General features: G+C 40.6%; 1 protein-coding gene across 7 annotated transcripts in view; it reads left to right on the forward strand.

Annotated features, from left to right (window-relative positions):
• Positions 1-837: 837 nt before the first annotated feature.
• LOC110990299 (ankyrin repeat, SAM and basic leucine zipper domain-containing protein 1-like) overlaps positions 838-16,229 on the forward strand; it is a 107,032-nt gene continuing 91,640 nt past the window's right edge. For 3 of the 7 annotated variants that reach the window (XR_015425082.1, XR_002599802.2, XM_022255207.2), the window contains exons 1-2: positions 838-1,338; positions 10,731-10,965. Coding sequence is in view for 4 of the 7 variants with exons in the window: in XM_022255207.2 (XP_022110899.2) it covers positions 1,216-1,338; positions 10,731-10,965 (358 nt within the window). In the remaining 3 variants the exon portion in view is untranslated. The remainder of the gene's footprint in view (positions 1,339-10,730; positions 10,966-16,229) is intronic. The other 4 variants (XM_022255210.2, XM_022255204.2, XM_022255203.2 and 1 more) reach the window with 4 other exon arrangements.

Here is a 16,229-nt window from a genome sequence, read left to right on the forward strand (position 1 = left end):
TCATGGAATGGAGTACCGAGTTTTGGAGAAATTACTGGCTCGCTTTACGGCATGAATTATTGTTTTTGACGTGAAACCGAATCGCGAAGGAATATGTATCAACACTTATGACGCTCAATTCTCCAATACAACTGTGCATATTTCATCAACAGGCTTCACATACATATATTGAGCCTCATACTCCTGATCGCGTATACAGGCTGAATCGTCGGCTGGGTCTCGGGCCGAAAAACAAGCCGACTCTCGCCGGGCTACCTTCAGTACGTGTATCCAGGCTATTGCCTGCGTTCGCATTCGGAGGACGTCTGTAAGACGTCTGGAGACTAATTTAAGCCGCATTGAATGAAAACAGTGTGAAATCAGCACTGTTCAGGGCCCAATATCATGCATACCAACATCCCTGAGATTTCAGAAACACCAATGAAATTGTTGTCTGGTCCTTAATCTTTCAATTTCTTTTCAATTTTTTGCAGGTTAACCAATTACATTTTTAATTATTCCCACAAAACAAAACCATCCGCCGAAAAGTGATTTTTCCGAAGTCCGATTGCAGCCATTTGTCAAGTGGTAACCCTCAGAATGCGGGGGCACTTAGGACCATTTTTCAACCGTTGTTTTTAGCCATTCTGCTCTCATATAAAAGCTAAAGGACCCAGGAAGTTGATCCTGGCAACGATTTACACAATCTCACCATTTTGGGGGCCAAACAATCTCCTTTTTCAAAAGGTATTGATTTCGTGCGATAGTGATCTGCACCAGTCGACTATACCCAGTCGACCGTCAACAGGAACCAGTCTACACACCCGGTCCGTCCACGTGCGCACGCGTTGGCGGTGCACAACTTGACATATTTTCAATGCAAGTTAGGCCAAGGCCGTTTTCCAATACTCGATTTCGGCTCCGTCGCAGGCTTCAACTGTTTACTAGCTGACTTTGAAGCTGTAAGCGTAGTATTCAGCCTAATACTGCCACAGAACATCAAATAAGATGTAAAAAAAAACACAAATTACAGTAATCTAATTTAATTTAAACGCTTCAGGCCCACAATCAGGGATTGGTTTTGGGAACGAAGCCTCAAACGGAGACGAATCGAGTTAAACGGCCGTAGTTCTCACCATGGAGGTAGAATCACACTTACATGCGACTAGACTCAGATCGATCAGGGACTAGTATATAGTAGAAGGAAATGAATGACGCGTAGCGTGCGAAAATCAAATGACAGGCATGGCAGAGCATCGTCTGGGCTTCACCTCTGCTTTTCCTGCAGGCACTGAAGATTATTCTGACGACGAAGATGGGCTTTGCATCATCGACGGCAATGCACTTTCAAATATGAATGTAAGCAACTTAAGGCCTATTATCAGGGACAGGGGTAAAATAACCTACAGACATGACAGATGGGAACAACGATTTTGCTACCGTTAGGCCAACCAGCCATGGAGGTAGACCAGCCAACGGTAGGCCTAAGGGGGGGGGGGATTGGGGGGTTGCAAACCCCCCGTTCAGCCGCAGACTCAATGGAACTATTATTGTGAAATGACAGAAAATGAGTAGGCCTAGGTCTACTAGCTCTACTAAGTGGAGCAATACTTCAATATATTGGCAGTAGTATTCCTCTTTTTCGATTTTGGACGGGATCGTCAAACCTGTCATACTAACGCTCCACGCCTGTACATGAAACAGTTCTCAAAAATTCCTAAGACTCACCAAAAATACCTCTATCACCACCTACTGGCTTCCGTAAATGCCAACATCAAACAGTTGGGCTTCAGTGATATTTCGAAAATCCGACCGTTCGAACCGTTCACTCGACACACACATAGCACTTTTTTTCGCTGCCTGTTCCTTTCAAATGCGCATGTTGAGATTTGGAATACGCAATAACACTACAGGCGAAACATGGACCTCCCAGAAACATGCATATGAGTGTCCTATATGTGCTCTTTGGCACAGGACTTGTTGATCATGACGGTTGGGAGAGCTACAAGTACGGGCGACTGTTTCCTAGATAATACGTCTTGTGCCCCAACTACATTTGGGCCTCTTCTGCGATTTCGTTAGAGGACCATGTTCGCCCATAGAGGAAACAGTCGTTGGTAGCACTCTTAACCGTCAAGATCAACAAGTCTTGTGCCCAGACCATAGGACACTCATGCGTGTTTCTGGGAGGACCATGTTTCGCCCGTAGAGTTATTGCATATTCTAAATCTCGATACGCACATTTGAAAGGAACAGACAGCGAAAAGTTTTAGTGCTATGCATGTGTCAAGTGAAAATAGTCGGATTTTGAAGTCAGAAATATCACTGAAGCCCCAACTGTTGAGGTTGGCATTTACAGTATGACGATCTTGTCCAAAATCGAAAAAGAGGAATACTAACGCTCCACTTAGTAGAGCTATAGGTCTACCCAGAAATCGATTTCCGGTGGATCCCCTTAGCAGGGCATCCCTTCATTATGCCCATCATCCCCCCCCCCACCCTGTTTCCTGAAAGCAACAATCCTGGACTAAACTCGTTGGAACATGCCTCCCCCTCACCCCCTGTCAATGTTGGGTAAGCTGTGCTTAACCTTGGTCTTATAAATGACCACTACATTGAATGGGGGAGAGGGGGCTCTTTCACAAGGTGTTCCTACTATTTTGTCCAGGATTGTCTGAGTTTATCAGTGGAAAGTGGGTGTCATGAGTGTGGGTTTGTGTTACCTGGGAGGGCGGGGGTTTGCCGCGTTGCTGTTTTGGGTGCTGCTGTGTGATACTGGAAGCATTAGATGGTTATGGAATGGAATAAATACATGTAATGACTGTTATAGGCGAGGTGTGGTAGTATGCCCTATTAAGAGCCTAATAACCCCCCCCCAAAGAAAGTATATGATGTAAATAGTTATTTAATATTTAGTGATACAACAACTATGGGTTATGATCACCCATCGGTATGGGATTTTTTTCAGTGGAAGGGTTTATAGTAAATTTGCAAGGATGTGATTGCTGCTCACAGGTATCAGCAACAAGAGTTAAGTTGACCATTGAAAGTAGGATAAGTTGGGTGCATTGTGAACGGTGCACCATACAATTTCAGCACACATCTCTCTCAAATGAATTTTTTTTATTTGCTCTGAAGGGCTATATGGCTACATGAGAAGTACACAATTAGGTCTGAGCTCTTTTTACTTTCTGGTTGGGTTTCAGATGAAACATTTCAACAGTGAACCAGAAAAAAAAGGATGTGAGTTACTCTCCCTTTTTCAGTTGAGGTGAAGTACCGTTGCGGTTATTATCATGCATACGCGTGCAGCATTTTTTAAGAGTGGGATGTACGCGCTCCCTATTAGGATTAGGCAGACTTTTTATAGATAATCCTGGACAAATCTCATTGAAACATGCCTCCCCCTCACCCCCTGTCAATGTTGGGTAAGCTGGGCTTCATCTTGGTCCAATAAATGACCACTACATTGAATGGGGAGAGGGGGCTATTTTCAGCACGCATCCCACAAGGTCTTCCAACTATTTTGTCCAGGATTGTAGATCCGTCTATGCTAACAGTGGGATGGGGACCCCATTCCTATAGCATGGTGTTATTTGTTTTCGCTAGGTTAATGGAAAAATTTCTCCAAAATGGAAACAAAAAAGAGAAATTTCAAAAAGTTTCAAAAGTTTATGATCTGTTGATATCTGCAAAATTGAAGTCTTTTCCTCCGACCTATCACCTGAAATTTGTAGTGACAGCCTGTCCGCTAAGTAAACAGCGTGTCGTGTTTTCGCTAAGTGGCAGAGAGCGCTCTTTCATCAATATGAGGGATACAGTTGTGTGCAAAACTGATATTTATGGAAGTACTGCCCAGACTGTCTATGTACATGTACGTGTAGTTTGTAAGTAAAGGTTCTGTAACAGTTTTGAACGGGGAAAATGCATCTGACAGGTTCCTCAAAATATGGACTATTAGATAATGTTCAACTTTGCAGTTCATTTTTCCTGAAATGAATAGCAGTGAATTAATTCCCAGTGTCTGATGAAATGAGGGAAGTCATGGCTGATATCTGGAACAATGATGACCGTGTCCATCTTTCTTTGAGTCGATTAATTAAAGTCTCGAACGTCAGCATTGTGACGGACATGAACAACCTGTTGAAATTCTAGCCAATAAAAGTTGGTGGGGAGTGATTATACCTGAGGCTGTTTTACACAGATTTATGTGTGGTGAAAGGTGATAATATTTTCACATATTCAAACCATAATTGCGTAATTAAAAAATACCTCTCAAAAATAATTGGGTCCTGAAGTCGGCAGTCGTGACATGTCTTTCGATTCTGTCATTAGAATAAAAAAAATTGACTGCAAAAAACAGCCAGTAAAATCAAAGTCGATGTACAACACAAGCTTTGAAAAAAGTGCAAAAAAGCACCCCCAAACCATCATCCTTTCACGAATGGACCGATCACATTTTCTTCAAGTACGTTTCCGAAAACCGCAGTGCAAAATACCGATCGTGGCAATTTAGTGGCTTCCGTCATTAATATACTGAATTCTCCTTGTTGTTGAGAGGAGTTTTGAAATCGAGTTCTCTGATTCAAACACTTTGACGTAAAACTTTAAATGAATTCAACTCCATTTCATTTGCACTGGTAGCCAACCAAATGTACACAGCATGCCTAGTTATCCTCAAAAAATCATTTTTATAAATCTGAAGGTGCTAATTTGTATTTTACAAGTCACTCTTGTAGAAGTTTTGAAAAATGACTTGCGGAGTTGCATTTTGGTCCATTTTATGAAGAACATGCCATCTTATAATTTATTATTTTCTCTTAGTCTTAGGGGACCTATATGTTGTTGAATCAACCAAAGGAAAGGTTTAACAAGGGATCACTTAAAACTGAAGTTTTGGCTGTGAACACAAAGAGTTTTCTCTCTCTTTATTAACATCTTTTTTGAAGGGTGAAGGGGGTGCCAGCTAGAACAGCATGTGATACATTCACTTAGAAATTTCCCTTGCCATATCATCATAATGTATTTTTGATTGCAATTTGTGGTCTTTAATAAATATTGCCACAGAGTATTACAAGTTGAAATACTTTAAAAGCCAGATTGTTCAAAGTATTTGGGATTTAAAACTAGTACAGTGCTGTACTCAAAACTTCAGAATAAAATCATTCCTTGTGATTCCTCACATTCAATTTTGTATCTGTTTTATTCTTCTACTGATGACGAGTTCACGAGACTTTTGATTGAGCTCAAACAACAAAAAAAGGATTGATTTCATTTCTATACCTGTATTTATTTATTTACATTTTTTTGGGAAGTTGAATTAGGACTACAACTGTATGGTCTGTCCCCTTGTGTAAACAAAACTTAAATGATAAGTTTCCCTCCCATCACTTGGCCTTGTTTCATACCCCAAAATCAACGATTTCTCATGTTCTGTAATCTTTTTTTGTAAGATATATTACAGAATTTTGTACTGTGAATTATGTTTCTTCAAGAACCTTTAAGAATATTTGGCATTTAAATACATGTAAGTCAGTATATTATCCACTGCAATTTTGCTTCTTTGTTTTATTCTTCTGACTGATGATGACAGGGATAATAGAATTCTGAGGTGGCTTTGGTTCTCATCTCAAGTGATCAAGGTTTCTGCACCGTGACTTATGGCCAGCATACCATGAAGTTGTAATTCCACTGCAGTGAGAGGGGCTTATCTACTTTCTTCCTCTTCCCAATTTGTGGGACACATTTTTTGGGTTCTTGAGTTGGGGGGGAGGGACAAATCAGTAAAACAACTCCCACACTGGTAACTGTGACGTTTTGACTGTGATTTATTATGAAAAAAGGATGGCAGAAGATACATGTAGACTGCTGAAATGTGTAGTTCACTCTAAAGCACACACTGCTAAGAGTGACCAGCACACCCAGCACAGTCCACCCTCTGTCCACTTGGCTGGATTGCAGCATTTTCCGATGGGGGTTCTTCCACCCTACAATTGTCCCACATTATAAAGTCATCCTCCTCGATGACAGGTATGAGAAACAAATACAGTGTGCCATTGAGCACATCCAACCACTGCTGCATCCAAAGGAATACAAAGATGTAGTGAAAGTGAGGTAATATCGGTGATCTAATTTTTTTTCTTACTGGCTGGATGAATATTAAGTTATTTAGCAACAAAGTGCAATTATTCATTTACACAGTGAATAGCACTAATATTCAGAATGTCCTCTCCCGTGCTGAGTAGGTGGAGCAGCTCAAAATGGCTTGGTCATTCTGTGTTGGAAGAGTCTGCATTGATGTCATTTGTAACCAACTGCTTGCTTTGGTAGAGTAGCTGGATGATGCTTGACTGATACCTGTACCTCACTGGTGGCTTACCCTTGGTTGCATGGCTGGAACTTCAAGGTTGTGGGCGAGGCTCCTTGGTATCCGCATCGGTGGTAGATTGGGCGCTTGTGTCTCTGTGAATAATGTTTAAGCCTGGCTCTCGCATGCATCCTGTCAGCCATCTTGGCTAGTGCTGGGAGGGCAGCATTGTGTGGATTCTTCTGGTAGGGGTAAGACTGGTGAGATACGTCTGTCTGTGCTGGAGTAACCTACCAGTAGCTTGACAGCGGGGTCACTGCTGTGGAGGAGCTGTTGGAGAATCAACTGGGGGACGTTAATCCGCAGCTGGTAGCACTGTAGCAGCTATGTCAGCCCCATCAGCCTTGGGTGCCTAGGTAAGTATCTTCCCCATTGAGCGTTGCTATTTGATGGTGGAGTTGAGAGGCAGACAATGAGGTCTCCTTGGAAGGGGCTTCCGGGTGTTTGAAGTGAACTTCCCAGGGGCAGTGTTTAAGCTCCATCCAATAGAGAACTCTTTGCTACCAAAGGAGTTACAGACTGTAGACCAGCTGGCCAGTGTATGGGCACCCAACCACCATGTAGGGCCTGAGTTCCTAATAGTGCTGGATCTTGGCTCTGCCCCAGTGTGATATGGCTCGTATAAGCACATACTCTCCTCGGTTGACGGGGCGCTCAAAGATGTCCTTGTGACGGGCTTTCCTTGCTGCAGCATTCTTGTCCAGGTTTTCAGTGGCTATCTGCCCCACCTCAATTCGTTTGGAGTACGTCAGCACATAGAGATGAGGGATGTATCCACACACTCGAGGATGGTCTACCCCTAGCAAGAGATGCTGAGGCAAGCGTGCTGTACGTCCGAACATCAGATATACCAGTTCATAACCAGTTGAGGAGTGAGTCGTATTGTAGAGTGAAATGAGGTGTGGAAGGCTGTCTGTCCACCCGGCTTTCTTCGCAGCAGGAAGTGTGACGAGGAGATTGTGTAGTGTTCTGTTAAACTGTTAACACTGCACTGCCTGTCCCCCTGGGGATGATGGGGGGGTGGTGTGTGAGCGATCAGTACCACAAAGAGCACACTATTCCCAAATCACTCTAGCCTCAAAGCATTTCCGGTTGTCTGAGTGTAGCCATAGGGGTGCTTCAAAGGGAGTTATGACGTGTTTGACCAAGGCTTTGGCCACAGTTTCAGCACGCTGATTTCTGGTTGGCACTGCCCAAGCATACTGGGTGAAAACATCCGTAAGTATCAGGATTTCTTGTATCCATCAGACAAAGGCTCCAATGTAGTGAAGTCTACTGCAAGCATTTCCAATGGGGCAGTTGTACAAAGTGTACCCATCTTCTGCATTGCTCACACCACGACTTGACAGTTGCCTCCATCCTGGGCCAGAAAAAGAGGGCCTTATCAACTTCAAAGTCCATTTGGCTCTGAAGTGCCCAGCGTTGTCATGAAGATAACAAAGCACTACATCTGTGAGTACTGCTAGCATGACCAGGTGTTCACCCTCTGACCTATCAGGGTACTTCCACCGGCAAAAAAGTACAACTTCCTTGAAGTAGAGTTGGTTCTAGTACTTCAAAATCTTGAGGACCTCATGCATCTCCTGAGCCCTTTCATCCCTGGTAGGTTTCTGCCCCCCTTGAAGATACATGCTAACCTTTCTCAGGGCAACATCATCTCACTGAAGTTGTCGCAGCTGAGATGATGTATACCTAGGCAGGCATCAGCTCCCATTTGTCTTTACGATTCGGATTTGGTGACACAACACTGGTGGGACCACAGTGGTCTCTGGTACAAGACCAGCAATAGCAGAGATGGCTCCATAGGAGATTTCAACATCTGAAACTTCTGGACTGTCGGCAGGTTCATTGGAATGGTTGCTGAGCTGAGACAGAACATTAGCTACCTTGTTCTTCTTTCCTAGGTGATACTCAAGATTGAAGTGAAATGAAGACAACTGTTGAACCCACTGGATTCAATTGCTTTCAAGTTGGCACTATCCAGGTACTTCAGTGGCTGGTGATCAGTTACAATCATGCATTTGTTCCCCATGAGGAAGTCACAGAAAGCCTGACAGACGGCCCATCGGATGGCCAGAAGCTCAAGCTTAAATGCTGAGTAGTTCCTGTCGTTCCTCTCAGCCCTGTGTAGCGTCTGTGAGGCATATGCAATTAAAAGACACAAAGCTAAAATCAACTGGCATCCATCAGGAGCACACTCTGTTACACTTCAGTGCAGTGTCACTTCTATACAGGTAGAATAGTAGCATGAAAATCAATTTATGCATAGTGTTTACAGGGACCATATCATAGAAAATATTTTTCTAAAACCTTGAAATTTTTTTTACATTTACCTTATTTCAATTTTTGTTTTGTCATTTTTTGGGAGTATTTTGGGGCCTTTCTGATTTTTATGCTATTATGAATTTGCATACTCATAAGCAAAACTGTTCACAGCACCAAATCTGAATGTTGTGTTGATTTGTGCACAAAAAATTGCCAGATTTTTGTGTAACTTTGCTGTCAAAGTTATCCATTTCCTTTGGCAATGTAATGTCGTAGTTATATTACCATAAGTCGGCAAGCAACATTTTCTCAGAAATATTTTGTTAGAGCAAAGTTTGGGTTCAAAATTTCAACAAGAAAACACGTAAACTGAATAGTGTGCTCTAGGATTTACATGCACATACATGTACATCATACAAACATCGCCCTCACTTTTTTGAAAAAGCTAAGTCAATTTTGAATGTTGGGAAAAGTGCACTTCACAGTTCTCTTAACTCCAAAATGCTTTCAAACAGTTTCATACTTTGAAAAAGGGTTAAAGATACACAAAAAGTAATGTAAAAATCATTGCATTGATCCGTTAAAGAGGGAATGAAAAGAAACCCTTCTTTCCCCAATTATAGCTTTGTTTACAGGTGACAAGTCCATCTTTCAAAATTGACAAGAGAAAATGGGACAAATTTCTCATTTCATGGTCGAAAACATGTCAAAAAATTGGGCTCCTGTGAGACCCTTTTTCACTGATTTGAGAAACGCGCCTTATATCAATGATATGCCGGTGACCCTGAGATGTTGGGGGGAGGGGGGCTATGGCTGTAGACACTGCATATTTACATGCGAGTTTCATGGTGGAGGGCATGCTAAAATTGCAATGTTCCAATATGTTGATTGTTCCATCCATGAAGTTAATGATTGAAGTGCATGATTTGTTGTGTTCTTGTCATAAAATAAAACGTACCCCAGCCTTGTGCAGTTTGTAGTTTTGGACAGGAATCTCGTTAAATGAGAGTTGGTGTTCTCCAGGTTTCTGTGCCATAACGCCTTGAATCAATTGTTCCGGGACATCACTCAACACAATCAAGGTAGATTTGAAACCTTCCTAGTTGTTGTAGAGGAGTAATATGCAAAGAATTTTGGAGGACTGCTTAGACAAATACCCAGTGTCGGCATTTAGAAAAGCAACACATATGCAGCTGCCGTCATGGCCTTGGTCATGTCAGTACTGTGCTGCTAGACCACCGCCAGTTTGTTTGGAATACAACCCCGTAACACAGACAGGTTCCATGCCATCTTCCTCATTCATCGAAAAGTAAATTAGAGTTACTGTCACAGGAATTGAATCCACTCACTTTCACCATTAGAATCCGATGTGTGTTCATCACTTTTTCTGTGACACACTAAAAACTGTAGACAGGCAATCAGGCAGTCATGTGGGTTGCTACACATGTGCGCACATACACGTGACTGACTGTTTGATACAAGTCTGGATACTCTACGTTGATTGCGGTGTATGAATAGTCTCGTTACCACTGCACATGCACATGAGTGCACATGTATGCCACGCAAATATGTTACGGTTCCACTCCACCTTCAGTGACTCGTACTTCTTTATTTCAAAACCAATTTCACCGTTATTTTTACCAGCTAAGAGAAAGATTTTAGGTTTGTGAAGAGTAATGTCTATGTTTTGTATTTTCTGCACATCATCAAAACTCCTCATTTCAATGCATTTGGGGCACAATGAAGCCAGCTTGCATGTACCGGTATTTCGCTGCATGCTGGTCGTGCATTTCTCCCTGTTATGTCTTCAAACCAACACAAACACAAACTTTGACCTCATGTATTTCTGAAATCAGTTCGTTGTGGAAAGAAAATTACCCTTATTTCTCTCGTGTTGATTTTTGGCCCATAAACTAATTGTTTATTGGATTTTGGGTAGCAAATCTATCTCCAAAGCCCCTAGATGTCAAAATATTTGGAGCCTTTTCAGTGCCTCTTAAAAAAAGATACTGAATAGTTTTTTGAATTGTGTATTGTGTATTTTGTGAATTGTGTCAATATATAAATATGCAGGTAAGCTTGTGCAATCCATTTCTTTTTCATTTACTCTTTCTTGTAGCAGCAACCATCATCTGCAAATGTTCCCGAATGGGATACTGTAGGTTCAGTCAAATCATCAACAGAAACTCCATTTCAAGATAATGACAGGAGCTTGGAGGGTGGTAGGAATGCTGAGTCATCAGCAAACAGTTCTACAAAAAGGGACAGGCAGGGATTTCCAATTATTTTGGATGACTTTCGGAAAGCAGTATGCCGAGGAAACCTACAGGATGTGGAAGCTTTCAGATTACAAGGTATTTGCATAAACATCCTCAGAGAGAACACCAGTTTTGAGAATTAGGTTGTCAGAAGTCTGTTACTGGTTCGCAGAGGGTATTTTTTTTCTAAATAGATTTCATGAAATGAAATGAAGAATTTTGTTCAAAATCAAAAATTTACTTCTGTGACCACAACGACTGGGAGCTGCTGGGTCTGTGCGCAAGTGTCTTCCACTTTTGACATAGCTACATGTATTGTGTCTTAACCTCACCATAGTGGGAAGAAGGACAGACACTGGACATGTTCTTGCCAAGGTTTTTCCTTTAAATTAATTAATTTAATAATTGGTTTAAATTTTTAAAAATCATTAAAAAATCACATTAGAGAAACCTGTTCTTTTGGCAATTTGAAAGGAAGAAATTGCTAAATTTGATATACATGTACTGATGCCTTTAAAACATTTGCATACAACCAGAATTAGTTCATTTTTTACATAATTTTTCTTTTCACACATACTCAAAATTTACCTGATACTGTATACATGTACATGTACACCGCTCTCCATGTTGTATGTGACACAATTTTTATTTGTTTGTTTACATAAAGTCTCTTGAAATGTTATATAAGGCATGTACATGTTTTAACAAGTACAAGAATTCTATCCCAATTTAAGACTACAAAGATTAATCTGTAATCATCTTGTTTTATCATCAAGATTTGCATGAACAGTGTATTCATACCAAGAGTTTGTGTATACTTCAGGGTACAGGTACATGTAACTGTACTAAGCCAACTTTGTTATTTGATTAGAAGTAAACAATTCAATATATGACAAACTTAGTAGCCTCAGCAGTCAGCAGTGGATCCTTTAGTCATCACATGGTGTTTCATGTCTTGAACTTCAGGACCAAAAGCCACATAAAAAGAATGATTTTAAAAAAGGGATTTAAAATTTTTTTTCCTAATTTAATAAAAAAATTCGATTTTCTTGCTTTTCCACATAGTGTGGGCAAGCCTTTTTAAAAACTTTTTTAGATTGCTTTTGTTTTTAATTTTTGTTTTTAAGTTGGGGCACCGGCCATAACAGCTTTTGTTTTTCTTATTCTTTTTTACAAATTAGCCGTTTTGGGCACCAGTCGAAACAGCTTTTGTTTTCTTGATTTTTTTTAGCTGGTGCTGCACCGGCTGAAACTGTTTTTATTTTTCTTAACTTTTGGGGGAGGGAGGCTTTATTGCAGTTTGTGAAAAAGGCATTCTTTTTGTGAAGTTTTCTTTTTGTCAAGATTTTTTTCTTTTTTTTCGCCTGTTCTTCCTCGCAAGTCGATATTTTCATGTAATTTGCACAAACCAAAGACCTTAAGGCAGAGATGTGCCTTGAAGCATGAAATTATTATGATGTCATGTGATTTATTATGCAATTTTGAATATTCATTTTGTGCCATTCATTTTTTTACACAGATTGCAAGGGTCATTTTGGTCACTTAGCAGTGATATATCTTCATAAAAGTTACACCATAGGAAGACCAAAGAGCACTGTTTACTCTAATACACTGACGACCTCCTAATTGACTTTGTGCACAGTTTTCAAGAGGCCTTTTTGGTTGAGTAGCAATCTTGAATCTTACAGTTACACCAAAGAAGGACCTTAACAAAGAAATGGTCCTCAAATAGTGATGTCATGATGACATCATCAGGTGTCGAACTACAGTCCATTAAAAGATGGTTGAATTTTAATCTTTAAAAATCCATATGAAATCAACCATGACTTCCCGTGACTTGAGGTTTGTGGAAAGTGGTAGTAAATAAAAGGAGATGTTCATTTCATCTTGTGTGCGTAAAGGTCACATGACCCTTACTTCCGGTCGAAACCGGAAGTTGCTTATAATTCAAAATTGGTGAAAGATATGAAATTGCTTTAGTCTCTAGCCAAATGGTACTCTTCAAAACATCTACCAGAGATTTCATGAAAATTTGGAGCGCCCTGTTGTGACGGGTTGAAATTGTTAAAATTGTATTTTGAATAGATGTCTGTGGCAAAGTTGGTTGGAATTGCTTGAAGTTAGTTGATATAATCCTTTATGCTTGCCGTTTGTTTGAAAATTTGGGATGATGACACCATCAGACTGGAAGTTGTAATGAAAAGACCTTTAATCTATGATAAATAGCGGAAAAAGCACTCCCGACAGTTACAGTCTGAAGTTGCCCATCTAAACTAGAGTAAATATCTGCATCAGTTGTTTGTAATTGCAGAAATTAGGGGACAAATTCGTGCCCCTGTTACATCTGACGTTTGTTACTTGATATGGAAATATCACTGTGGAATTGATTTCAAACTATTATTATTTATTTAGCAGGTAAAGTGTGTTCTGAACTTACAAAATCATATGTAAGATGTGACAGGAACACACAAAAAATAGACCCCCAATTTCTGGAATTACCCTTGTCCAAGTTGTTTGGCTTGTTGCATTGTTTATACACGCTGAGCACTGCTAATGGAAAATAAATTGCCATTTGCTGGTAGTGCCAGCAAGGTGACCCGTAGGAGTTCGAGCTGTTGCGGTGAGAGCCATATTGTACGTGTACATGTATGCTTTGCACACGTATGTAACGCGTATAATGGACCCACACTGTTTCGGGACCATTGCTTTGGCGACGTGCAAACCACGTGGCAGGGAAATTGTGTGTTGTCATGCTTTGGCAAATGGGTGGGCAGATTCCTCAAGCTGAAAGGAATCAGTATGTAGAGTAACAGCTGTAGCTAGGAGGGTAGTGGTCACATAGACCCAAGTTTGGTTGTGTGCCAGCAAAAGCATGATACATGTACATGTATATTCTGAAGTGTTTGTCCGATCAGGTCAAAACCATGCATGTGCTCTTAGTGTACATATATTTTTTTTCTTTTTTACAAAAATGCATTCAATTTGTACACTTTTTTCTCGCCTGGACTTTGACTTTGTACACAGTTTTTGTTCAATTAGCAATCTCGGATCTTACAGTACATGTACAACAAAGGACTTTAGCAGAGAGATGGTCCCCAAGTAATAAGTAAATGTCATGATGATGTCATCTTGGACTTTATTATAAATGTTGAAGATTGAGGTTGGGAGAGTGATTATGGATTCGCCTGCAAAGAGCTGTAAACTGGATCCCATTCCATCCACGCTACTTAAGAAGTGCGTCGACGTCTTGCTGCCAAACATAACTCAGATCGTCAACTTTTATCCCTGTCATCTGGGGTTGTACCACAAAGTTTCAAATCTGCTCGTGTTGTTCCTTTGATCAAAAAGGCCAAGCTTGATCGAAACAAATTGGGAAGCTATCGACCGGTGTCGCTCCTAAGCTTTATGCGTGAGAGATGTTGTATGCAACAGTTAAAGAACTATTTCACAGTGAATGATCTTTATGCGAAAGCCCAGTCTGCTTATCGATCTCATCATTCTACTGAGACTGCTTTGCTCCGAGTTCAGAATGACGTTCTTCTCGCCATTGATGAGCATCAAGAGGCAGTTCTTATTCTCCTCGATTTTAGCTCTGCATTCGACACAATAGACCATGCCATCTTACTTGATCGCTTGGAGCATCACTACGGTTTGACTGGGTCTGTCCTTGACTGGTTTCGATCGTACCTTGCAGATCGTTTGCAAACTGTGGTTATTGGCGACTTTGAATCTGCTGCACAGCTTATGCCATGGGGTGTTCCACAGGGATCTGTATGTGGTGCTCCTCTGTTCACCTTCTACACTGCCCCTATTAGTGACATCATGGCCAGACATAACGTCAACCATGTCATGTATGCTGATGACACGCAAGTGTATCTGATCTTTAAGCCGACTGAAGCTGCCAGAGCCATCCACCGCCTTGAGGAGTATGTAAGTGAGATCAGGGCTTGGGCTGTTCAATGATGAGAAAACTGAAATCCTTCATTTCAGATCTCGATTTGTCGACCATGCAAACTTGCCACCAGTTATGATTGGAGATTGGATGTCATCAGGGGTCACATGAAATGACATTAGAATGGAATCTTCAGATATATACATGTGTAACTGAAATTGATTGGTCCTCAACTTTGGTTTAGGATTCCATGAGAATTAAAAAGAAATTGTATAAAAATTTTCCCTTCATTCAATTACAAATATAAGTGTCAGAGTATCAAGTACTATTTTGTAAAAAAAATAGATTAAAGGTAGTTTTCTCCATACGGTTTTACATGTACATTGTACATGTGGTATGTCATATGCTCAAGCATATCCATCTGACAGACTTCATCCATCGTCCCTAAAGGGTTTCATGAAAAATTATTACTGATGTTTTGAGGTGTTACGTGACATGAGATTAAAGATGCATTTTTCTTCAAAAATTTCCTATACTTTCTTATAGCCACAGACTTGAGCATTCTGTTTATGTGAGTGACTTTATTTGTAGCTCTTGGGTATATCTTTGAGCAAGAAGTGTGAAATTGATAAGTAGTTTGCAACCTACATTTACAAACATGCATTTATATCTAATAAAAAGAAAATGTGAAAAAGCCATTTGCTCTGTCTCTAAGACAAGCAAAACTTCTAGTTTCCAATTAATGTTGCTAAGTAGTAGCACCAAGTCCATCATATCCATTATCCAACAGCAGTGGTAGTTGCCAGCTTAAGCCTTCAACTGACACCCACTCAACTGGCACCCGCTGAATAAGAAAGTTTTTGAGGCATGTAACAGGCTATTGTTTACTTAATTTCCTAATTTGTCCCCTTATCACCAGTGTTGTAGTTGAGTACTTTTTTCCGAGTACAGAGTACGGCTGTGTACATGCACATGTACTTAAATTTCCAAGTACCTGAAAGTCTGAGTACTTTATCAGCCGAATACAAGAACTGATTTTCAAGAATAAGTACTTGTACCTCCAAATACAAGTACATGTATGAGTACTTTTATCTCCGAGAGGTAAAATGTAAAAGCATCAAGAATTTAGCAAATGCTTTTGATGCATAGCCCAAATTTACAAAGCTGCTTAAGTACAAAATTTGCTGAAGTGCCGAAAAACCCTGCTCAAAAACAAAGGTTACCAGCTAAAACTCTCTGTGATTGTCATGCCAACCCCAAACATGTAAATTCTGGAACAACATACATTGCAATGTAGTTGTGATTGGTGATCTGTGCTTAGACGTGGCCATGGACATGTACATGTACCAGTACAACTCCAGCTCATGATGCATTATGCATTTAGATGGGTGAAATCTGCTTTCCGGACTTAATATTCCTATGCCAGTGTTTTGTCTATGTTCCATGTCAGGGCCAGGAACCAGACTAC

The sequence above is a fragment of the Acanthaster planci genome, linkage group LG04 (assembly GCF_054643075.1).
Source record: "Acanthaster planci isolate LZ-2023a linkage group LG04, COTS_SCS, whole genome shotgun sequence".
NCBI classification, from domain to species: domain Eukaryota; kingdom Metazoa; phylum Echinodermata; class Asteroidea; order Valvatida; family Acanthasteridae; genus Acanthaster; species Acanthaster planci.